At 35.3% G+C, this 26,936-nt stretch overlaps 1 protein-coding gene and 1 long non-coding RNA gene across 21 annotated transcripts in view; one reads left to right on the top strand and one right to left on the bottom strand.

The window, feature by feature from the left end:
• Nucleotides 1-26,936, bottom strand: part of CDC42BPA (CDC42 binding protein kinase alpha) — a 324,270-nt gene that overhangs the window by 124,195 nt on the left and 173,139 nt on the right. For 18 of the 20 annotated variants that reach the window (XM_031655209.1, XM_021926575.2, XM_031655222.1 and 15 more), the window contains exons 11-14: nt 18,759-18,881; nt 9,562-9,695; nt 2,343-2,585; nt 1,980-2,090 (exon numbers count right to left, since the gene is read on the bottom strand). In XM_031655209.1, the coding sequence (XP_031511069.1) occupies nt 1,980-2,090; nt 2,343-2,585; nt 9,562-9,695; nt 18,759-18,881 (611 nt within the window). The remainder of the gene's footprint in view (nt 1-1,979; nt 2,091-2,342; nt 2,586-9,561; nt 9,696-18,758; nt 18,882-26,936) is intronic. The other 2 variants (XM_031655227.1, XM_031655199.1) reach the window with 1 other exon arrangement.
• Nucleotides 481-26,936, top strand: LOC110741285. Its single transcript, XR_002517223.2, has 4 exons — nt 481-565; nt 14,063-14,184; nt 25,948-26,003; nt 26,852-26,936. It is a non-coding gene; the product is annotated as an uncharacterized LOC110741285 (long non-coding RNA).

Genomic DNA, 26,936 nt, shown 5'->3' with positions numbered 1-26,936 from the left:
TTAAATGCATTAACTAGTAGGTGTTATATTATCTCAAATTTATAGATGACACAGATGTGTTTGGCAAGTAGGTAAACATGATACAGTTTCCAATGCAGTAATGTTTATTGTAGGAAACAATAAAAAGCAAACTATTAGATAAAATATGTGAATGAAAGTTAGAAAACCTGGGTTTACATTGTACTCTATCACTTATGACTATAAAATATTTAACTCTTCTGACCCTCAATTTTCTCAAATAAAAATAATGCCTAAGATTCTAGTTTGTACTTTATTATTCTTACCACCCAAAGCTCCTAGAATAGTGCTGGAAACAAAGCAGGCCCTGACTGAAAAGTATCTGGGATGGTGATGTAATTACTTCTATATACTAATCCTGCTCTAGAGGTACAGGTGTATATAGAAGACACATCTCTACTTCATAAAGGTAACCAGGACTACGAATTCATGATGAACTAAAACAAACTCCCAAAACATAAACAAGAATAAAATCAAGAGTTTATATTTCCATTTATAGCAAAGGAATTTGACTTGCAACCACTGAAATTCAATTGTCAGAGAAAAAGTAAGTTCTGACCAATTCAACCACATGATTCATTCATTAACTTAACAGGTTTATTAAACAAGTATTAAATATATGGTCCTTTGCCAGGGCCAAATTAACAATATACCTGTCTGTATTTTCAATAAGCTAGGTCACAGTTTAGCTGGAAATATACAGATTTGCAAATAAATAATTACAATAAGAGCTAAGCTACAGGTATTAACAGAATTCCAAGAAGCAGTACAGGAGTATGTAGATTTTAAGGAGTATGATTCTTACATTTATGGATAATTGGACAGTAGACTAAGCATGGTCCTAAAAGAAGTAGGTGAAATGGGGCCTGACAGGTATAGCAGAGGAAACAGGATGGAAAAAGTTTGGAGTCAAAAAAGATAAAAGGCAGATACCACATTCAGACTATTATTTAGTATGGTAAAAATATCATGTCAATTTGATCTTAATTCACTCATTGTAATATACATGATACCATTATTACACTAACAGTTACTGAACACTTATAATGTGTCAGCTTACAAATGTACGTATGCACTCTTGACATGAAGTAGTTTTATAGATGAGAAAATTAAAATATAACGAGGTTAAACGTTGTTATGTTTTGCTTAAGACAGAGTTTCACTCTTGTTGTCCAGGTTGGAGTGCAATGGTGCAATCTAGGCTCACTGCAACCTCCACCTCCCGGGTTCAAGCAATTCTTCTGCCTTGGCCTCCTGAGTAGCTGGGATTACAGGCGTGCGCCACCACGCATGGCTCATTTTGTGTTTTTAGTAGAGATGGGGTTTCGTCATGTTAGTCAGGCTGGTCTCAAACTCCTGACCTGAGGTGATCCGCCCATCCTGGCCTCCCAAAATGCTGGGATTACAGACATGAGCCACTGTGCCCGGCCCCATAACGTTCTGTCCAATATTACATGTTACACAGCTAGTGACTGGTGAAGCAAGAAGTTAAGAATAGGTAGTCTGACTCCAGAACGGCTCAAGGATTTCCCTTGCAAAGCACCTTCTGCTGAGATAAGACTATGATCATTATCATCTTATCCTAACAAACACAAGTGTCTGCAAAGCTACCCCTGAGCTTCTCCTGAGTCGTTTATGAGATACAGAGAGGTTCTGGATATCTAACCATGACTCCCATGCAGATTACCAGTACATCTTGGGTAGGCAGGCAGTCCTTCATAAACATTCTAACTCCTTCCTGATAGATTCATGTTTCCCACTAAACATATCCTCCATTTTCTTCAGCATAATTAAGAAATCAGTATCAGCTTCCTACTGGTAAGAACGAGAATTATGAATACTAGGTTTGAAGAATGACTAGTTTTCACTGCACACCGAATACAGTGTATAAGCTAACACTCCTAACAAGCCTAAAGAGAAGAAAATTAATTAGGCTTCATAAATGTGAAGTCAAAAGATACCTTCAGTCCCTCCAATTCATTTTCCAGTTGCTTAGAATAGTGCTCACTTTGTTCACGTAGTTTCCTGTCTTTAGATGCTTCAGCAGCTAGAGCTTCTGTATGAACTTCCATCTTTAAAACAGAATGAAAAAAGCAGATTTCATGGTTATAATCTTTTTCCAAACAAAACATTTATCCCAATGAGAATTTACCTTGTAACGGGAAGATAATTCAAATGTTTAAATCCATATTAAATAATATTAACAAACTATAAAAATAATTTTAAAAAATATTAAATAAAAAATCATATATGATATCACTAGTCTTAAAAAGTAGCTTTAATCACTATCCCATGGGCACTACAAAATTTGCCTGACTACTAACCTCTTTTTTGGCTCTTTCTGTTCTGCGCAGTTCTTGCCTTAAGCTTTCAACTTTTTGCATCACCAGGTCCACCTCTTCTTCCTTATCTCGGACATGGCGAGCAAGTTTCTGTTTTTGGGTGTGCAATTCTGTTAGCCGCTCATTGATCTCCATGAATTCCTGCATGGCCAGTTTCCTCTGACAGTGTGCGTCTTTCAGCTCTTTGGATTGGTTTTTTAATCGCTCACTAGCCTGGACTAGTTCCTACAGTTTTGTAAAAAGAATATAAGTTACCAATTCTGCAACCTAGAGACCAAATTTGGCCATCAGAATAGCTATTATTAAGTCAAGAAGAGCCAAAATTATTCACCTTAGGACAAATTAAAATAAATAAACTACTTCTGAACAGCATGGTGTCTTGACATAAATAAACTACTTCTTAACGGAATGGTGTCCTGATATGGTCTCAATTCCTTATGCTAATACAGTAAATGCACGGGAGCTCCTAATTTAACCTGATAGTACCTTAATTTCCACAAATGAGGAAAAAGTTTAGGAATAAACGATATGATGGTCAAAATAAATATTTGTAAAATTTGATAAATATTTGTGAGGTTGTTTTCATAAAAAACAAGCATTGCCCTTGACATGGAGGCTACGCCTCAAGCCAGAAGCAAGGAGACAGAAACTAAACCGGAGACTCCCTAATTGAAGTGAGAAACTTAGAGGAGAGCTAAAGTGGACTCAGGGCAGTACCACTACCTGCCTCCCAGCAAAAGGAAATGCAGATTTTCTTTGGGGGAAAGAACTGCAATGAAATCTGAATTTTTCACATATTAAGAACAAACAAGAATGAGCTCACAACCACAGATTCCAAATTACTCAAAGAACAAAGCACCACAATCAAATAACAAAACAATAAAAATAAACATCAAAGGTATCTTGGTATTAAAATCATTAGATATCAACACAAAATTGCTACATATGAAATGTTTAAAGGAATAAAAGATGAAATAATAAAAATGAAAAAATGACAAAAGGCTATTAAAAATGACCAAGCAGATTTATAGAAGAACTGTATGGAACATTTAGAAACAGAAAACGTTAAGGTTGGCCCAGTTGGTCTCATCTATAATCCCAGCACTTTGGGAGGCTGAGGCAGGAGGATTGCTTGAGCCAAGGAGTTCAAGAGCAGCCTAGGTGACATTGTGAGACCTCATCTCTACAAAAAATAACAATGCCAAAAAAAAACAAAAAAGGCCAGGTATGGCGGTGTGCGCCTATAGTTCTAGCTACTGTGATGGGAAGATGACTTCAGCCTAGGAGGCTGAGGCTGCAGTGAGGTGAGATCACTCAGTTGCACTTTAGCTTGGGCAATACAGTGAGACTCCACCTCAAAAAAAAAAAAAAAAAAAAGAAGAAGAAAAAATATAAATGTTAAAATTAAAGACATGCATCAATCACTAGAGGAAGCTCTACATTTATGAATCAAGAAAAAAATTTAAAAACCCAAACCAGATGTGTTCAAAAAACAACACTCTTTGGTAATACCAAAGAGAAATAAAAGACCGTAAAGAAATCAGAGGGACAAAAAGACAAATCACCTATTCCCCATCCTCAAATAAGGTGGGAGGAGGAAAATTAGACTAAGAACATAAACTGAAGAAGTAACAACAGCAACAGAAACAGGGTAAAATATTTTCAAAGACATGAGAAGATAATTAAAATTATATACCCAAAAAATTACTTTTCAAGTCTGAGGCTTCATATAAACAAAAACTGGCAGAGCTTACCATAATCAGATCTGCACTAAAGGAACCAGTAAAGCTTTATCTCAGGAAGAAAAAAATGATTTTAGAGATCTAATGCAAGAGAAATGAATAGCTAATAAAATGGTTAACGTGAATGTGAATGTAAACAAGTGTATATATAAGATTATACTATAAAAATGTTAACGTTGTACAGTAAACAAAAGATACAGCTAAAATACTGGCCAATAACAACACATAAAGAAAGTTATAAAGAGGTAATACAGGTTGAATATCCCGAATCCAAAAAATTTGAAATCCGAAATGTTTCAAAATCCAAAACTGTCTGAGTGCCAACATGATGTTCAAAGGAAATGCTCACTAGAGCATTTCAGATTTTGGATTCTCAGGTTAGAAATACTCAACTGGTATAATGCAAATATTCCAAAATCCGAATGCTGGTCCCAAGCATTTCAGATAAGGGATACTCAATCTGTAAAATTAAACCTCTTTAAATTGTTTCTGGGAAATAGTTTTAAGATATTTAACTTCAACTTCAACTTGGTTAATACACATGGTAGAAGCCAAGAGTAACCACCAAAAGACTAGAGAGTAAAGTAAAATGTCAACAACAGCAACAACGAATGTCAGTGAAGAAGGAAGAAATGATTTTGCAAACAGAAAGAATTCTGGAGACTGCTGCATAAGAATGTAAATATACTTAACATTAATTAACTGTGCATTTGAAAATTGTTTAGATGGTAATTTTATCTTACATGTATTTTACCACAGCTAAAAACTTTTGAGAAGGGAAGAAAGGAAATAAAAAGCAGCATGCAAAAATCATGACAAACAGAAAACAAAAAATAAGATAGTAGAAACATATCCATATACATTAGTAATCACCAGTTAAAGGCCATCTATTATATTGGATTAATAAATGAAATCTTGACTTCAATAGAAAAAGTATTATTAAGGATAAGGAATGTCACTACATAATGATAAAATTCAATACACTAAGAAGAAATACTATCCTAAACTTTTGTGCATTCTATAAGATAGTCTCAAAATCATTAAAAAGAAACTGTTAGAACTTCAGAGAAAAATTGGTAAACATCACTATAATGAAAAATTTTAATTTCTTAGTCATTAATAGATAAACCAAGTAGGCAAAAAAAAACGGTGAATATAAAGACGATCTGAAAAGCTCAATTAACAAGCTTCATGTACAGAAGCTTGCTCTCTAAATTGGACCACAAACTATTTTCAAGAACACATACTGAATGTTTTGAAAATGGAACAGGCTAGGCCACAAAGCAAGTCTCAGTAGATTTCAAAGAACAGATATTATGTAGAGCAAGTTCTGTAATGACACTGCAACTAAATTAGAAGTCAACAAAAAAAATAAAACTCCATACACTGAAAATTTTAAAAGATACTTATAAACAACTCACTGGTCCGTGAGAAAAAGAACCAATGCAATTCAACTGTTTCTATGAGACCAGTATAATCTGAATATCAAAAAAAAAAAAAAAAAAAGAAAAAGAGGAAAAATAATAACACACCAATCTCACTTATAAAAAGAAATGTGAAAATCCTTTTTAAAAATTAGTAAATCAGTTCCAGTGATATATAAAGTAGATATGCATGAAGTCTGGCGCTAAACTCCTTGTGCTAAAAATCTAGCTCCACCACTTTCTATTTCTATGACCTTGAGCAAGTGAACTAATTTCTCTGTGCTTGGTCTCACCATTCATAAAATGAGAATAATAATGATATCACCTAACTCATGGGGCTGTGATGGAGATTAAATAATTTAACATATGTAAAGCTTTCACAACAGTGCTATTAGAACAGATATTTGCTACATAAATGTTATCTGTACTATCACAGTATTATAAGAAATTTGGGCTTAACCCAGAAATATAACAGTGACTTAATATTAGAAAAAGTCTACAAATGTAGTCCACCACACCAACTTATTGAAGGATAAGAAACATATAATCATATCAATAGAGCACAGAAGGGCACATTGAATAAAGTCAATACCCATTCTAAATAAAAAGCTATTAACAAAATAGGAATAGAAGGTAACTTCTTTAACCTGATAAAAATTATTTATTAAAAACTTACAGCAAACATTATTAGTGATGAAATATCAGAGGCAATTTCTTTAAAATTGGGGAACAAGATGGGGATGCCTGCTATTATCATTTCTAGTCAACATTGTACTGAGGTTCTAGCTAATACAGTAAAACAAGGAAAGAAATGAAAGTCTTTTCTGTACGAAATTTTATGGAAGAATATTTTAAAAGAACTTTAAATATATGGAGCGATATGTTTACGAATAAAAAGACTTTAGGAATGCAGAGAAACTTTCATGTTTTTGCAGTTTGTCCCTTCTGAACAAATTTTACCAAAATCTGGGCTAAATGAAAGTCTTAAAAAGTAACTTATAACTGATTTAGTAGGGAGAAAACTAAGATTTACCTTCTGGAGGTTATGTGTTTACATTACAAGGTGGGGTGGCAGAGAGTAGGAGCCTAGACCAAGGGGGCTTCCTTTGATAGAGCAGAAGACTCTGGGCTTGTATTTACAGTGGAAATATTTATCTATGTTCCAAAGGGTTAGAGAAAGAACCGTCTTTAGATTTCCAAGGAACTCTCTCAGAAGAGGAGAAAGCAGGAAGCAGTTGCTTCTTTTCTCTACGTAAACACCTGGATAAATGTTTTCAAGGCTCCTCATTTACAATACAGATTCCTTCTGTGTAGGGTTTTATCCTGCCAGCTCTCAGGGTATTTCTCTTGAGGTAAGACTTAGCACAGAAGGGAGCCATGTAATTATTCCTTGCTGTATGTAAGTAATAACAGTCCATTCTATTCTGGAAATAATCTGTGTGTATATTCAGAAAAACAGTAATAAATATATATAGTAAGAACTTAAAGACAATATTCTAATGATGTTAATTCTCTCTAAATTGATCTATAAATTCAATGCATTTTTTTTTTCCTTGAGATAGGGTCTTGCTCTGTTGCTCAGGCTGGAGTGCAGTGACATGATCATGGCTCATTGCAGCCTCGATCTACCAGGCTCAAGTGAACTTCCTGCCTCAGCATCCTGAGTAGCTGGGATGACTGGCGTGCACCACCAGGCTAATTTTTTTAATTTTTTGTAGAGACTGGGTCTCATTCTGTTGTTGCCTAGGCTGGCCTCAAACTCCTGGACTCAAGTGATCCTCCTGCCTCGGCCTCTCAAAAGTGCCAGGATTACAAGCATGAGTCATGATGCTCAGCAGATCAAATGTAATTTTAATCAAAATTCCATCTTCACAGTTTTTAAAACGTAGTTGAGATACAGACTCTAAAATTTTAAAACTTTAAGATAAAAATTTAGGAGAAATTTTTAAAATCTCAGATTTTTTAATATAAGACAGCAAATACACTAACCATAAAAATATTGATAAATCTGGCCACAATAATCCTAAGAATGTTTTTTAATAAAAAGATTCCTAAAAGCAAAAAGATAAGCCACTGAGAGATATTTGTAACACATATAACTCACAAAAGATAAGAATGTCCAAATATTTCCAAGAATTCTTATAATCAGTAAGAAAAAAACAACCCAACAGAAAAATAAACCAAAGATATTAAGAAATATTTCACAAAAGAAATGTAAATGACAATAGACCCATGTGAAGATACTTGACCTCATTAGTAATTAGAGAAATGCACATTAAGACCACAACCAAACATTTTCTAAAACCTAAAATCTCAATTTAGACTAGATTGGCCAAAAGTAATAAATCTGGTAATATGAACACAAACTCCTATACACTACTCGTGGAAATGGAAGTTGGTATACTAGAAAACAGTTTGGCATTATAAAAAATCAGAATATTTGCTAACCCAATCAAAAAATGGGCAAAGGACCTCAGTGGACATTTCTCTAAGAAGACATACAAATGGCCAACAGGTATATGAAAAAGTATTCAACATCACTAGACATAAGAGAAGTAAAAACCAAAATCATAATGAGCTGTCACTTCACAGCTATTGGAATGGCTTTTTTTTTTTTAAAAGACAAAGGATAATAAGTGTTGGCAAGGAATGTGGAGAAAAATCATTTTCTAATGCCTATAGGATATTAAGCAAATCACTCAAAATCCTATATTGGTATCATCTGTTTCTTTTCGTCAGCACTATTGTCTTCTCAAAATATATGAAAAGGATTTTTCATGCTAAAACATTAAAAATTGGTGACTACCTGTCACTATAAATCTAGCAGTCAGATTTTCATCCTCTTTTCAAAGGGTTAGAGGAAGAACCCAAGATCCTTCTCTTTAGATTTCCAAGGAACTCTCTCAGAAGAGGAGAAAGCAGGAAGCATAACATCCATTATGTTAACTACATTTGGCTGAGTAATCCTACCAATAAATATAAAATGGTAAACCATTAATATTACTATAATATTATTAAAGTTAATAGAACACTAACTGTTTTAAATGACAAATATTATTAAATTGGCAATGAATTTAAATGGGCCTATACAAAAAATTGGTTGAAACTGCATTAAGAAGAAAGTAAAAAAGTATTGGTCTATTTCAATCTATTCTTTAATAGCGTTCTCTTTTAGTCCTTTTGATTAGTTTCATCAGCTAAAGGTTATTTGTTTTATTTTTAATTCCCTCCATTTCTTTCCTGGCACAAAGACTTTCAAATCTTCCCCCAGAGGATTTCATTCATTCTATATTATCAGTGCATTATATTAATATATTACATTATTGAATACAACTTATGCTATGCCATAAACTACAGATTTCTTGTTTGCAATGGCTAGTATTAGTCCCAACATTTTTGTATTAATGAAAATCACAGTGCTTAGCAGCATGTGGTTCAAGAAAAGTATTTTCTCTAGTGCTTGAATATTATTTACCCTACTGGGCTATGTTACAGAGTCTTAACTATCAATAAATTTTCTCAATGTTTAAAATAATATTTAAATGTTATACAAAGTTCTTATGAAAATCACTTTAGCTTTTTTACCCATGCTGCTTTGAAAGATAAAAACTGACATTTAAAACAAATAACCAAAGAAATTTTAAATTATATTTTAAGAATGTTCTTATCAGTAAGTTATAATGAAAATATGCCTGTATTTTAAATTTTTTCTATAGATGCTAAACAGATTCTACTATTTTCTTATTTCTTCGTGTTTCTTTTTCAATAACATTCACTTTTAATCTAGTCCTTTGACTATTAACTTTCTAAAAGAACAAAAGATTCTGAACTTTCAAGCTTCAACAATTTAAAAGTTTATTACTAGCTACTCATCAAATGACATACACCAAAATAATCCTTATATTTTTAAACCAACTTTTAAAAAGATAAAATATACTATGTATTATTGTAATTCATTATGAATGCTTTCAGTATTCTTATTATACAAGATTCAAAACAGAGAAAAAGCTTTAATGATCTATTCACGTATTTTACCTTATTTAGATCTTCCCTTTCTTGTTGTAACGTTTTGATTTGTTTTTCATAAGCCTTGATTTGTCTAAAAGCTTCATCTAGTTCTTGCCTCACAGCATTAGCTTCTTCAAGTTGCTGTTCCAAATGACTCAATTCTAAAAACAAAAGACAATGTTTCTTTTACTATTTGTATAAAAGCAAATGATTGAACCTAAGGTAAAACAACTAAATTTTTTTTTTAATCAGTATTTTGAATTTGGTGTTAGGTCTACTGACAGACAGTGTATACCAGTATGACTCTTGACAAATTAAATGCTTATCAGTTCACTGTAAAGATGGTGCATTACGTATGCCAGTGTGAAAATGTGCAAAATTTATGTGCAGAAATGCCTTAGATTCATTATGAAAAAAAAATACTTGCAAAAACAGCACCTTCAGACCAATTAAAAATTTAAAACTAACAAGCAACAAGAAACCCAACCAACAACAACAAAAAGTCAAGTTTTACTGCAGTGTTGGTAAGCATCCTAAGGCTCATGTTAGTCAAATTACTGTGTAAGATGATTTTGATTCTAACAGGGTGGTTCCAAATCACCCAGTCTAGTTACACCACTGTTTATCTGAAGAATAAACTCTGATTTCCAAAAAGCACATACCTGAAAAACTCCTGATCTAAATCAATTCTTCTATTTTTCGATGAAGAAACTCAGGGAGTTGAATAATTTGCCTAGTCACATTGCAAAATGTGTATCAGAGATAAGACTAGAGCCCAGGAAATCTTGCACTGACTTCTCCACTTTACATGGTAATGTTATTAAATAATGTTTAACATTCTCAGATAAGAGGGGATATTAAGAAACAACAACATTATTTATTTTAACCTATGCCTTAAAATGTAATAAATTGATAGGAAATGTTCCTGGTATTAAAAGTAAACTAGGAAAGAACTGAAGTCAGTGATACAGAGAAATCTAAACAATATTCATTATCAGTTCTACTCTGGATATTTTCTGTTCTTTACACATTATTACTCTGAGTCAGCAATACCCAACCTTTTTGGCACCAGTGACCAGTTTTGTGGAAGACAATTTTTCCATGGCCCAGGAGTCTGGGAGCTGGGAGATGGTTTTGGGATGAAACTGTTCCACCTCAGATCATCAAGCATTAGTTAGATTCTCGTAAGAGGCATGCAACCTAGATCCCTCGCATGAGCAGTTCACAATAGGGTTCACGGTCCCATGAGAATCGAATGCCACCGCTGATCTGACAGGAGGTGCAGCTCAGGCGCTAATGCTCACTCACCTGCCATTCACCTCCTGTTGTGCGGCCCAGTCTGCCGGTACTAGTCTGTGGCCCGAGAATTGGGGATCCCTGCTCTAAGTGACATCCCCAGAGAAGTGACATGAGCATCCCTTAGGAACTTAGATATGGAGAATATCAAGCCCCAATCAAGACCTAATGAAGCAGAATCTATACAGTATCCTCAAGTCATTCATTTGTACGTTAATGTGTGGGAACCAGTGCACAAAGTGTTGCATACTGTTGAGACTGATGCTTTCAATAAATGAAGCAGTGTTAATATGTTAGTCCTATTGGGAAAAGCAATTCACTTGTGTAGATGAAATCTGCAGTCTAAAAATTACTTAAATGTATTAGTGTATCATGCATTGTATAGTACTACATTCCATAAATAACTGGTATCAGTGCAATAAACTTACAGATTTCAAACTTACTTTGAAAGTATAGTTATTAATAGCACAGTTAACTTTTGAAGATGTAAAGTTGTATTAACTGGTTTTCATAGTATCTGAACAGTATCAATTAATGAATGCTTATGTGAAGAAAACTAAAAATCATAGGGTGTTTAATCTTAATCATGGTGTTTAGTCTTATACTCAGAAAACTGTATTTTATCACTTTATCACATTTGGCATTTCATAGGGGAATATTTCTATTTAAATTAATTTCTTTCAAACACATTTAAATATTTTCTAGTTCAAGTTTTTAACATTTTTAGGATTTCAAGAATTTCTTGTTTTTCTTTTTCTTTTTTGAGATGGAGTCTTGCTCTGTCACCCAGACTGGAGTGCAATGGTGTGATATTGGCTCACTGCAACCTCCGCCTTCCAGGTTCAAGCAATTCTCCTGCCTCAGCCTCCTGAGCAGCTAGGATTACAGACACTTGCCACCATGCCCGGCTAATTCTTGTATTTTTAGTAGAGATGGGGTTTCATCATGTTGGCCAGGCTGGTCTCCAACTCCTGACCTCAGGTGATCCGCCCACCTCAGCCTCCCAAAGTACTGGGATTACGGGCATGAGCCACAGCGCCCGACCTGGATTTCAACAATTTCTAAAGTAAATATCAATTTACTTTTGTTATTTCTCATAATTAAGAGTAAAAATGTAGCCTGTAAAGCAGCTGACTTCTGTCACTTCCTGGTTCATTTTAATTACATTTTATGGTTAAGGAAAATCAATTTAGAGTAGCGATATGGTACATTTAGTAATCCATTCTGAGTACACTTTCTTTCTTCTACTTTTGAAGTGTTCTTCTCTGACATGTTCAATTTTTTCAGAAATTATTGTTACTGACTTATTTCAACAGCTCTGAGAAACAAAAAAATTCAGTATTTCATAAAATTTCCCTATCATATAAAGTTTATAACAGATGATATCACATGGGATAGCATCTAAAAGCTTTAAGGATATTTTTACTGATTTATTTCAATACAGTGTTAATTTTAGTTTTCACCACAGCCATTTTATTTTGGCTGCTTTGCAATGGAGTTGTTGGAGAAATATATGTCAAATTTCCCTGTTTTATATTTCAGACACTTTTCAAAAGTGAAAAAAGCTCAAAACATTCATTTAAACAACAGTATGTGAATTATGAGAAGTACAAAAGAATGTACTAGATTAAGAAGTGTTGGAAAAGATAACCCCTCCTCCAATATTTCATAAAATCCTCCATTATGGAGGGAAACACAGCACTCGTAATTTGGAAAACACAGAATGTTGCATTCCCAAAAGATGAACACCCCATATCAAGAAAAATCCAGAATGCTTTGAACTTTGGTCAAATACTATAAAATGGGTAAAGCAGCAGAGCCTTTACTTTCACTACAACAAATAGCAAATATGGCTAAAATTCTGAAAGAAATCCAGAGACTATTAAAAATATCCAACACAATTAGCCATGACATTTAGATAAAGTTGTTAAAAACTAATTATAGTGAACAAACAGAAAAAGCTGTACTAGGCCGGGAACCATGGCTCATGCCTGTAATCCTAGCACTTTGGGAGGCTGAGGCGGGCAGATCACCTTAGGTCAGGGGTTCAAGACCAGCCGGGCTAACATGGTGAAACTCCAGCTCTAGTAAATATACAAAAATTAGCTAGGTGTGGCACACACCTATAAACTCAGTTACTTGAGAAGGGCTGAGGCAGGAGAATCACTTGAACCCAGGAGGTGGAGGCTGCAGTGAGCCAAGATCGCATCACTGCACTCCGGCCTGGGCAATAAAATGAGACTCTGTCTCAAAAGAAAAAGCTGTACTAGGAAACTGGGTTAGCTGATATCAACTAAATGGTTCTTAGCTCACGGATGCTATTTAGGACTGTAAAATTCAACTTGTTAGTAATGAGGACTTAATGAAGGTATCATACATATGGGGTTATTTTCTTGGTGCTATATGGCATGGAAAAGAAATATAAAATATGGTCTCTGCCTTGAAGGAGATAAGTTAGACAACAGCAACACTCTTTTAAAAAATAATAACGTAGAAAATCAAATGCAAATTGTGTGGCAGGCTATATATGCTATAGGAATTGAGGTCCAAAAATGGGCATGATTAAAGCAGTATTCAAAGTGGAACACTATAAACTGGAAAGGGGTTAAGACTGGGGCCAGCAGGAGGTTGGCAGAACAACCAAAACATCTCCCTGATCCACAAGATGGATATTTTCATTTTTCCCATTATGTAACTCTTCTGAGATGCGAAGAAACTTTACTTCTAATTATAATCAGTAAAAACAGGCTCCCTTATTATCAATACTCCTATTCACAGGGGAGAGAGGGAAGGAGAGAGAGAGACAGAATGTGTGTGTGTGTGTGTGTGTATGTCTGTGTGTGTGTTAGTTTAGGATTGGACAAACAGAAACAGTACACAGAGACACATATCCCCAACCTCAAGGCAACATAAGAATGAGAGTTTCAAAAGTACATTATAGATTATAATAAATTTTTCATTTAGGAAACAAAAAAATCCTATTTTCTCATACAAAAATATTAAATGAGGTATGAATTTTTTATTTAAAAAAATTTTATTTTTGTCTGCTGATACTCAACAAATATATATTTAGTGTCTGTTATACAATACTGGCAATAAGCTTGGCATTAGGAATGTAGTAGGAAAACCTACTATAACCTACTTCCTAACCTTTAGGAGCTCAGAGTATGGTAAAGAAGCAAATATTAAAAAGAAGTTGTCAATAATTATAAATTTGTCACATTTTTTCCAGGAACTTAAAAATATTGGAGAACACTGCTGTTGGGAAACACAAGATAACCAGTCATTAATGGTGGGTATTTGTATACACAAAGACTTTGCTCAAGAAGTATCTGGAGGAATGACAGATTGAAGGTATTTTGGATACTTTTTTCTTCAGAGCCAAATTAAAGTTGGGGCTACTCATCAGGCAGGTCCTAAAGGGAGCCTTCAATTTGTATTTTTTGTTAAAAAGGGAAGGAAAAAAGAAAGGGAAGGAAAAAGACAGTATGTGAAGGAAGTGGAGCATCACGGGGTGATTCAGTATGGCTGGAATCACTGGACAAGGGAGTAGTAACAAGAGATAAAGCTCGAGAGGCAAATACATGCATAATAATGAAGGGCCTTGTATTAGAATTGAGAAATTTCTACTTTATCCTGCAGGCAATGGGGGTCCACTGAAGATATTTATGTTGAAGCTGTGACATGAACAGACTTACATTTTTAAAGCTTACTCTGGAGACTTCAAGTTCTGGGAAGATGGAATAGATGTATTTCCCATTCTTCCCATTAAGCATAACTTAAAACCCTAGACATTATACACAAAACAAACATAAGACAACTCTGAAATGTGAAGGAAAAAACTTCCACAGGACATTGGGATCTGATAAACAACATAATGGTTGAGTTTTCTGAGGTTTCTTCTTGGTTCATATACCCCAGAATTAGAGCTAAAGATGATAACCCACAAATGACAACAGCTATAAAGAGAAAAAGCCCCAACAAAAGCCTGCTCTTTCTAGCCAAAGGATTAGGAAAGGGGTAGACCAGGAAGACAGAAAACTCATAGAAAATAACAATTCTACTTGAGATAAACATCACAGAAAAAAACTAGTCCCATGTCACCAATGTCAACAATGGATAAGTGCAGGGGTGCTAGATTTCCAACCTCATGAGGCTATAATGAGATGCTCAAACATATCTGCAAAAGTGGTGTCAGAAAAACACTGGGTGTGGTTACTCATGCCTATAATCCCAGCACTTTGGGAAGCTGAGGAGGGTGAATCACTAGAAGACAGGAGTTCGAGACCAGCACAGGCAACACAGTGAGACCCCATCTCTACTAAAAACACAAAACATTAGCCGGGTGTGGTCCCAGCTACTCAGAAGGATGAGGCACAAGAATTGCTTGAACCTGGAGGATGGTGGTTGCAGTGGGCTGACATCATGTCACTGTATTCTAGCCTGGGCAACAGAGTGAGACTCTATCTCCAAATTAAAAAAAAAAAAAAAAAGAGTGGTATCACAAAAAGACAGGACATTAACCCTCACTGGCTGACAACAAGCCTCCCCTCACACACACTGTCAGTGGAAACCACACAGGAAACCTGGACTTCTACCTCCAACCTGGGTTGACTTTCGGATCGCAAGCATACTGTATTTTCAATCTCTATGTGGTTGGGAAAAAAATCTGCATATAAGTAGATCCACACAGTTCAAATCCATGTTGCTCAAGGATCAAGTGTATTTATAAATTTACAGCATATTTAATTTTACTTTAAAATAAATCATTTATAATAAATGTATAATTTTATAATAATTTTATGCTGCCTCAGCATCCATTTTGAATGCAGGTTTAGCTTTCTTGTTTCAGAGGCAGGGTTTAGTCACTCTTGATGCAGTTTTCAATTCTACACCACACCCAAGGGGCTCCAGCTGGAGACATCTCTCCCACCTAGCAGACTGGGATCCTGCCTTCCAGCCATCTCCTCTAAAGGGACCATTCAAGCACTGGCTTCCAAACTTAAAGTGATCTACATCCTATTCCCTAATATATACTGCTAGTTGCCATGCTCTCCTGCTCAAGGCTCTCTGTCTCCCTGCACTCCCTGACCTCCAGGTGTGTGGCCTCCAGGTGTGCCATGTGCCACAATGTCTGTAAGTACTAAAAACTCTTAAATGTTCACATTGAGGTTGTCATTGATGCTGTACCAGCAATCTGACTCCTGACTGCAAGGCTGCTTCAGAAAGGATGCATGCAGGTGGATCCCCTGCTAGTGCTCTTTTGTTCAGGCCTCTGGTGGCTGCTGGTGACAGTAGCCACCAGCTATGTTGACAGAGAAACAGCCAGTACAAGAAAGAAAGAAAGGAAAAAGAAGAAGAAGAAAAAAAGAACACTAAAGACTAATATCCTTCATGTATATAGATGCAAAAATCCTTAAAAATATATTAGGAATGGAATTCAGCAACATATAAAAATAATTGTACACCATGACCACTGTTTACAAGAGGGATGTATGGCTGGTTCAACACTTTAAAATCAACCAATGTAATTCGCCATATTAACAGGTTATTTTTTGAAAATCATATGTTCATATCAATTGATGCAGAAAAAGCATCTGACAAAATTCAGCACCCATTAATGATTTTAAAGGCCCTTAGAAATACAAAAACAGAAAGAAACTAATGCTTTCCCCCAAGATTGAGAAGCTAGAATGTTCTTCTCATCATTCTTCTTTAGCATAACATAGTGCTGCAAGTTCTTGCAATAAGGCAAGAAAAGGAACCAAAAAGCATATAGATCAGAAAGGGAGAAATAAAACTGTTCCCACCTGCAGATGACATGATCATCAGAATTAAAAATCCCAAATAAACTATTTTTTAAAACCCTCTTAGAACTAATAAGGGAGTGTAGCAACACTGTAGAATACAAAATAAACATGTAAAAAATCAACTATATTTCTATATATTAGCAATAAACACATGAACAATAAAATTAAAAATACAATACTACTTGGAATTGCTCAGAAAATGAAATTACTTATCATGATTCTATATATAATGGGTTAGACATCAACACAGGTTTCCTTTGGATAGTGCCAGAACATTACTGTGAATGACAGCAAAATGTTTTAAGATTTAAAAATTTAGCTCTTACACAGAGCTAACAAAGAAGCTCACAACTATTTTGGTGAATGACATAACAACTAGATTATTGATTTGAATATTTTACATCAATATCATCTATTTCAAGGCAGTTTTAAAATTAATTAGCAAGCTTTCAAAAGCTACTGCCATTCAAAGCCACATTCTACTATTAAAAAGAGAAGAGACAGGCTTATGAATAAGTTTTCCAAATCCCTATTGCCTCTCTGAAGACAAATCACCGACCATTCTAGCTGGTCTTCTGTTCTACTGCTTTTTTAGTGTCATACAACTCTAATGTAGACATTCAATGACACTCTTAATGTTACTGTTGGTACCAAAGCAAAGTCCATGATTCACTTATCACGTTCCCAATCTATAATAACTTACTTTTGGAAAGATAAAAGTAACAGAGATTAGATAGATAGATATCTCTTAGGAGGACAGCCTCTTAAAAACACAAAATAGCATTCACAAATTATGCTCAAAATTAAGATCTCCATATATTTAAAATAAACAAAGTGCTAATATGGCATTTTAAATAGTCACTTTTATAAAAGATGCTACATTAGATTATTTCTTCTCTTTTACTTATTTTTGCCTAAAACTGCCTTTCTGGAGAGGCCTGACCATTCTCGTTAAAACAGTACCTTCTGCTCTCTCTTCCTATCCCTCTACTTATTCAGATCATGTAATGCCTCTAAACCCTGCAAAAAACTGCCATTTCATTCTGAGTAAAAACCAAAGACCTTACGACAATCAGTAAGGCTCTACTGATCAGGCAACAAGCCTATTTCACCCCTTTAGTTCTCACTTCCTTCCATTCTCCCTGCTTGCTCATTCTGCTCCAGCCATGCAGTACTCTGTTTTACTTGAACACCTGGGGCACATTTGATTTTAGAGTCTTTGCACCAGCTAGTCCTTCTGCTTAGAACATATATTTTGCAGATAACTGTATGGCTAACCCCCTTGCCTTCTTTAAATTTTTGCTAACATGTCACCTTCTCAGTTAGGCCTACCCCTGGAGCACTATACTTAAAATGATAAAACTCCTCATTTTGCACATCTAATTCTCCTTATTCTATTTTTATTTTTAAAGCACTTATTACCTTCTAACATATTGTATCATTTACAAAGTTATATATTTACTGGTTTCTGTTTTCTGTCCTTTACCCAGGCCAAAGCAAAGATTTTTTGATTAAAGTTGTTTTGCTTAAGTTGAATCCCAAGAGCCTAAAAAAACACCTGCTACATAGTAGGTGCTAAATATATATTTATTGAGTAAATGCAATAAATGAATAATAGGTATACAAACACTTGTCAAATTTAATTTTAATCTTAGTAATACAAAGAAAAACTAATTGCATAACAAATAAAATAAATTTTCCTGATGCCTGTATACATGCACTCTGCTTGTCTCTAGTGTCCTTCCTCACACCTTACTCACCTTTTCCTCTCCTCACAAATATGCTTTGCCAGACAAATTCCAGAATGAACAGGCCTTCCAAAAAAGCCATCCTTATTCACATAAGTCTGGGTTAGGTGATCCTCTATGTACTCTCCACATATCTCCATTTATTTTTCCTGATAGCCTTTTCATACGTATTGCAATAACTGTTTATCTGTTTCCCAGACCAAAATGTGAACTCCTTGAGAGCAGTACCCATTCTTATTTGCCCTTCCCTGACTACCATGCAACTCACATCACATAACACAGACAGGTTCTCAATAGATGTTTTTTGTGTGAATAAACTATTGTTTAAACATTTCCTAAATTGAATTAGCAGTGAATCACAGATATTTACCTGTTACTTGTTTCCTTAGTTTTTCAATTTCTTCTTTTAAGTTTTTTATTTCTAAATCTTTGCTTGCTGTTAGTGGACCATCAACAGTTGAATACTGCAGAGCTTGGACAGTCTGTGTTGACTCTTTTAAAAAAAGAATAAATAAAAATATCACCATACTCCAAATTCTTAACACTAATAACATTATATTGTTTGCAGAGAAATTCTTACACAATTTATACAACAAAACATCTACTCACTGATAAAAAGCATGTGAATATGTAAAAATTAGGTCATAAAAATCAGGCCAGGCATGGTAGTTCATGCCTGTAATCCCAGCACTCCGGGAGGCCAAAGTGGGAGGATCACTTGAGTCCAGGAGTATAAGACCAGCCTGGGCAACAGAGTGAGACCCTTTCTCTACAAAAGATACAAAAATTGGCAGGGCATGGTGGCACATGCCTGAAGTCCCGCTACTCAGGAGGCTCAGATGGGAGAACTGCTTGAGCCTGGAAGGTTGAGGTGGTAGTGAGTCATGATCATGGCACTATACTCCAGCCTGGGAGACAAAGTGAGACTCTATCAAAAAAAAAAAAAAAAAAAAAAAAAAAATCCGCTGCATATATATATATATATATATATATATATGAAAGAATCCACCTTCTAATAATTTTTGGTTTTAAATACTGTTGGTGTACTCTGCCAGTGAATCAACTACGTAGCTCTTTTTTCTCCTAGTAGGAACATCACCATGTGATAACTGAAAAGCCTGGTATGTCAGTCAGATGCTATATGAAGACCTGAATTGGGTTTACAAATGGAGGGTTAGGCATGTTAATATACATATGCAGAAGTGCTGGCCTTCCAAATTTTATGTCTGAAAGTTGAGGCCCATCTATAGGTAACTACGGCTCAACAATGTAGCTAAAATATTTAGTTTAAATAGAAAATACTTATTTATCTTGCAGTTCTAATTAGAAAATACAAGGTTTTAAAGAACAGTAAGTCTATTGAGGCTTATTCCCAGATATCATCAAAAGATATGGAACAAAGAAAATATTTTTTACCATTTTACACCAGAAATGAAATTGCCCTTTGTACTAAAATAGGTGTTCTGCTATTTATGGAGGGATTCTTACATAATAAGTCTCTCCTTTACCATAATTCTTTATGAGTTAGTGCAAATCATTACTGATTACTTTGTGTGTGCATATGTACGTGTGTGTGTAAACCATAATCCCTATATGTTTGGCGGTCAATAAATATTTGTTAATTTGAATTAAAGGTGTAAGATATACTACATTGTGCATCTGATCTTGATTTTCTGCATCATATAAGTATTTCTTATACATTTCTATCTCTTTGGGTTCAAAACATGCTAAAAACTAGTCCTTTCTGTATTTATTATTTTGAAAAGAACATCCAATGTTTTTATTTTTTTAAGACATCTAAATTGGGGGCAGAAAATGGGGGGACATAAAAATACCCAATGTGGGAGAGGTGCAGGTGCGGTGGCTCATGCCTGTAATCCCAGTGCTTTTGGACGCCAAGGCAGGTGCACCACCTGAGGTCAAGAGTTGCAGATCAGCCTGGCCTACATGGTGAAACACCACCTCTACTAAAAATATAAAAATTAGCCAGGCATGGTGGTGCATGCCTGTAATACCAGCTACTTGGAAGGCTGAGGCAGGAGAAATGCTTGAACCCGGGAGGCAGAGGTTGCAGTGAGCTGAGATCATGCCACCACACCCAGCCTGGGTGATAGAGAAAAACTCTGTCTCAAAAAAACAAACAAAAAACCAAAAAATACCAAATGGACATTAATAAGAGTTACTTTTCCTCCTGTACCCCCCCCTGCCACAGGTATGAAGGTGGGGCAGGTATCCTTGCTCATTATTGCCACCTCTCTCCTCAAAATTCCTAGGTCTACTGAAATGGCCATTTCCTGCTTATGTAGTTATCCACTTGTCCTCCCTATCTTACTCTTTTTTAAACAAGGATTTTACATGTTGTTCTCTGCTCTTCTTTCCATTACTACTCTTCTTATTATTCTTAGTGACTTTAACATCAAAATAGATAATCCATCTAACACTGACTTCTGAGGCACATAAATCCTCTATGGCAGATACTGCTGGTTTTTACCCAGCATCTACTCATCTTTTCTTCCTTGTGAACCAAATTCAATTATCAGGCTACAGTGTGCATACGCAAGGTGGGCCCAGTCAAAACTGGCTGGCTTAAATTAATCATAATAATTCCATTCCACATTGCAAGTGTTGGTCATTAGGTATGTGACCTAGTTAGAACTTAAATGGTACCTTGAGAAGAAGTCCACTAGGGGGCTTCAGGGAGAGGTTTTAATCTCCCATTAAATGAAAGATGTATGAAACTAAATGAAGCTTTCCACTTTCTGAGTCTCTGGATATGTGCAGATATGAAGATAGAACTCTTGGTGTACTCTGCCAATGAATCTATTTAGCTCCTTTTTGTCCTAGCAGGGAACGTCACCATGTGACAAGTCAAATGCCTGGTATGTCTGTCAGATGGTATATGAAGTGAATCTGGTGTATGAAGGGATGTCTTACCTTCCAAAGTTTACATCTGAAAGTTCTACAATATTGTGGAATCAAGGAAAGCCAAGAAATTAATAGGGCAGCTACCCCAAAACTGGCACTGAAACCATTTACTTCTGGCTTCTTAAGTGAGAAAATAAATCCTTATTATTTAAGAATTCTCACATCTGCAGCCCAAAACAATCTAGCTGATAGACTTCTCTCCAGTATAACCATCAGATTAACTGGCCACATCTTAAACTAGTGGTTCTCTACTGCAGGTGTACCATCACCTCATGTGAAGGGGACAGAAGGGGAGTCAGTTGTTGACACAGTACATGAGGAGACTGCGACAAGCATTTAACATCTGGAAACTCAGAATGTTCAATATCTCAGAGTGTGAAACTCTCTCTCATGTGAAAAAACTACCTCACCCCAAATGCTTGTGGTTCACCAATTAAGAAATTCTACTATACGCTTTGTCATTATCAATAACGCCATGGCCTCCAAAATCATCTCTCTTATCTGTACAGCTTACTACTCCAGGGACCACTTCAACAATTCTTCATTCCCACCACAAATGCCAATCAGTGTGTTCCCAACACTTTCCATTTTTTCCTCTTTACTTCCTTACTTACCCTGGTTAGATTCTTTGGTCCATCACTGTTTTGCAAATACCTTCCATTTCTTTACCCTTCTCTCCTCCATTGTACTTATTCTAGAAGGCCCTCAATCTTGGCTAATTTCTACTCTCCTCCGACTCTATGATTTTACCCAAGTAGCTAAAAATGACTGAAAAAAATACACAGTCATTTAAAACTCATAATTACTAAACTTAAATAACATGGAAATATCTGGCTATCCTAAACTATTTCCCTGGCTCATTTACTCTTTTCATCTCTATACTGATCATTTCATATTTTCTCTTTTTCTTGTCAAATATCTATTATCTCCTCTACCTTCCTTACTCTCAGTGGATGACCCTACTTTGTATGTGATTTATTGTCTGTCTCCTCAAAGTAGAAAGGAAACATAACAAGGGGAGGTATTTTTGTCTTTATCTGTTTTTTATTACATTACTAGTCATATGCAGAACAGTTCCTGGCTATTTGATACTCAATAAATAGCTGACAAATGAATGAATCAGTTTAAATGTTAATCTATGTCACTGCTATGAAATAAGTATTCATGCCAAAAGGCAATGATCTTACATTTTTGTTCGCTTTGCTCTGTGTAGACGATACTATACATATAAAAATACTAAGAACAAATTAAAGAATTCAAAACATTAAAAAAAAAAAACCAAACCACAGGAAATTCTTAGTCATAAGGGGATGGACTAGGAAGCAACAGGTCACTGCTTTGTTTCTCCTGCTGTAAAAAGTAAAAATTCAGTATATAATTTGGAAAAAATCTTATTTTTAAAAACATCTTTGGTTTACTTTACTTAGTTCTCTTTGCTTTCCCAGTCAGAGGTGGGAAAGTGAGCCAGGGAAGTGAGGCATTCTGAAGTGAAGAGGCTATTACAACTGCTTCTTACCTGGAAGCCTTATCCATTTCTGTGAGTGTACTTAGGTCAAGCCTGGCCTTTAAATTGAGAGATAACATGCTGGAAAGAAAAACCACTGAAGCTTCTGGAGGATGTGTGGGGATGATGCAACAATTTGGAAATCTCAAAGTCCGTAAGCATATGGTGCTTTCATTCCCATGGTATATTTTAATTGTTGTACTTGGGGGCTGCATGGGAAGTTAGGGAGCTTTGAAAAGTCAGACAGAAATCTCTGATAGTATAGAATTATTTCAGAGATGAAGAGCTGCTTGAGGAAGAGAATCTGCTTCAAATACATGGCCAGTCTCTTCATCAAGACACTTACCAAATTTGGAAATGGTATAGGGCAGAAGGCTGAAGAGGAGAATAAATCTCCCATAGTTTAGGAAGTGAAGGAGAAAGAGGCCCAACTAGGCTCTATCCAGCTCCCGCTTCTGGGCATTTGAAATCAAAGGTAGGTTTGAATCTAATTAAAAATGCAATTTAAAGGCGGGCACAGTGGCTCATGCCTGTAATCCCAGCACTTAGGGAGGCTGAGGCGGGCAGATCACGAGGTCAGGAGATCGAGACTATCCTGGCTAACATGGTGAAACCTCATCTCTACTAAAAATACAAAAAAATCAGCCAGGCATGGTGGCACACACCTGTAGTCCCAGCTACTCAGGAGCCTGAGGCAGGAGAATCACTTGAACCGGGGAGGCAGAGGTTGCAGTGAGCCGAGATCAAATCACTGCACTCCAGCCTGGACAACAGAGCGAGACTCCGTCCCCCCCCCCCACAAAAAAATGCAATTTAGTCTTATCCAAGCTCAATTCTTGATGGAATGAAAAGGGAGAAGCCTCTCTGGGGCAAAAATAATATAAACTTGCTTCTCTATGTTATTTTTATTCCTGACATCTTTCACATGAGACATTTGGAAAAGCAGAAAAGCATGACAAATGGAAGAAAAAAACAGAAAGGCAGGTTCACAGTTGTTGAAATTTAACAGATAAAGACCTCAAAATATTATTAAAATGTTACAGAAAATAGCGAAAAAATACACAAAAATATGGGGAAATTTCAACAGAAAACTGCAATTGAGAGAATCAAATGAATAAACTTTAACTAAAAAAGACAATATCTGAAATTAAGATTAATCAGATGGACTTAACAGCAAAACGGATATAGCAGAAGACAGAACTAGTGAACCTGAAGGCAGATCAATAGAAAATATCTTAATGAAGCACACACACAAAAAGAAACAATGGAAGGAACAGAACAGAGCATAAAGGAAATGTGAGATACCATCTAACATATACGCAATTACAGCCCCAGAAGGAGAGGAGAAAGTGCACGAGGCAAAATAGTATCTACAGAGACTATGGCTTAGAATTTTGCAAAACTGATAAAAGACATCAAACAAGATTGCAAAAGCTCAGTGAATCTCAACCAGGATTTTCTGTTAATACAAAGAAAGCTACACGTACGTGAATCACAGTCCAACTATTTGAAACTGAAGTTAAGGACATAATCCTGAAAGCAGCCAGAAGGGAAAACATATACATTACATTCAAGAGATTAAGATTAACAGCTGGCTTCTCAAGAAATACTACGGAAGCTATTATAGAAAAGAATAAAATAATACATGTAGAGCTCTGAAAGACAAAGCTGCCAAGCTAGAATTCTAATCCAGCACAAGTATTCCTCCAAAATGAAGGTAAAAATAAAGACATTTTCACATCAACAAAACCCTATCAAGAATTGTCACAACACACTTACATTACAAGAAAACAATAAAGGAAGTTTTTTAGGCTAAAGAAAAATGATTCCAGATAGAAACATGGAATTTAGGGAGAAATAAAAAGCACCAAAAGGGTAAATGAATGGGTAAATTAAATGATACTTAAAATTAATGAGTAAAGAAAACGTAAAGCAACAATCGAGTAAAAATGTATTAAAAGATTTATAACACAGATTAAGGTAAACTACATAACAACAGTCATACAAGGAGCTGGTTGTCTAAAGGTTTCTACGTTGTTTGTGAAGTAGTAACATACAAATTACTAAGAAAAAGATATATAAAGACCTAACAGAAAAATGGGCAAGAACCTCGAACCAGAACTTCACAAGACTAGATATCCAAATGGATAGTAAATATATGAAAAGATATTCAAACTCATTATCCATCAGGAAAATGCAAATTAAAATCACGGCAGGACATCACTATACTTCTACCAGAATGGCTACAAGTTAAAAACGCTGACAATATCAAGTTCTGGTGGGGAGCTGAAGAAAGTAGAACTCATAAATTATTAGTAGAACTATACATTGGTATAATCACTTTGGAAAACTCTTTGAAAATATCTTCTAAAGCTGAAAATCCTCTACTATATGGCCCAGAAATTCTACTCCCAGGTATATATCTGAGAGAAATAGTATATAGGACCATCAAAATAAACATATAAGCACATTTGCAGGAACTTTACTCATAGTAGTCAACATCTGGAAATAACCCAAATATTTACCAACAACAGACTGGGCAATTTTTTAGTGCTTATACACAATGAAATATGAAATACTAAACAGCAGTCCAAAAAAAAAAAAAAAAAAGAGCAAACTACTGATATATACAAAACATGGGTGAATTTTAAAAAACAACAAGTGAAACATGCCATACACAAAAGAGAATATACTGTATGATACCATTTATATGAAGTTCAAAAACAGGTAAAAATTCATTAATGGTGAAAGAAATTAGGATGATGTTTATTTCATAGTGGTAAGTTACAAACTGGGAATTGGCATCTGAGGACTTTACCCTATGCTGGAAATATTCTACACATGAATATGGGTGAAGGTTACATTAGTGTACACATATACAAACATTTATTAGGCTTATACTTAAAAGTAGAATGCTTGCACACTTTGCTATGTCACCACATAAAAAAACAAACAGAAAAATTTCAGTCACAAAAGGGAAGTAATTCATATGCAGAGATCTTAACAACTTATGGAAAAACAGAAAATAGTCCATTCTATTGATGTCTACACAGCCTTTTTCTCTACTTGGCCTCTAAAACTATGAGAGTAAAATTCTGTGATTGTAAAACTTTGATTATTTCTCTCCTAGGAGTTACAAGTTCCTGATTATTTGTGCATAAATACATTCCTTCATTCACAAAATATGTAAGTAAAATATATAATATGTGACATCCTTTATTTTAGAGAAAAAAGCAGAAAAAGTAGATAGTAGTACTGGGGATATACATATGATTAAATTATAAATAGGATGGTCTGGAAAACCTTCATTGAAGGCATCATTCAACTAGAGACTTGCTTCAAGTAGAGAGTATTCTAACATTCAAAGGTCAAAGAGTTAAGGAAAACTTAGCAAAGGAGACTGGGAAGGACTGGTTTATGAGGAAAAAGAAAACCAGGAGATAAAGTGCCCTGGAAGCGCCCCCCCGCCAAAAAAAAAGGCATTATCAGGAGGAATAAATGGTCCACAGGATCAAATATTGCTGATAGGTTAAAAGGTGAAGACAGAAGTGATCACTGGATTTTACAGCACAGGATAGGGAAATAGACTAGGGGAACAAAGTAGGACTGCTAGGCAGCATGAAGAGCTGACCTGAGGTGAGTGTCTGTGAATCTGAATTAATATTATTAGTCAGCATGTTGTGGGTGTTTTAGGTAAGCTGTCTTCAGCTGGATAGTTGAAGACACAAAGTTGTATTCAAACATGGTTGGGGTTCTGTCAAAGGTATCTGACAAAGAGAAAGCGGAACAATAGATTTGAAGGTATATGCCAGGGTATGATTATGGCTGACCACAGAATGAAAAATGAGGGTATAAATAGCAGAGTTAAATTGGTGATAGACTTGTAGGTAATGGTGGCAGTGAAGGAATATTGGAGTTAAGGGGTCAGAGAGAGCACTAGAAAATTATGAGCAGGAAATTATAAAAGATTTGCTGGAAACCGCGATTAATGAGTTTTAGATATGGTAATCTTAAGACATATCTTATTACCATAGGATGGACTGGATGAAATGAAATGGAGAAAACAATCATTGAAGATGAAGAATAAAGAAACTCACTCAGAATCTTAAAAAGTTTATG

Source organism: Papio anubis, chromosome 1 (assembly GCF_008728515.1).
Source record: "Papio anubis isolate 15944 chromosome 1, Panubis1.0, whole genome shotgun sequence".
Taxonomy (NCBI): domain Eukaryota; kingdom Metazoa; phylum Chordata; class Mammalia; order Primates; family Cercopithecidae; genus Papio; species Papio anubis.
This window is presented reverse-complemented; position numbering and strand designations above follow the sequence as displayed.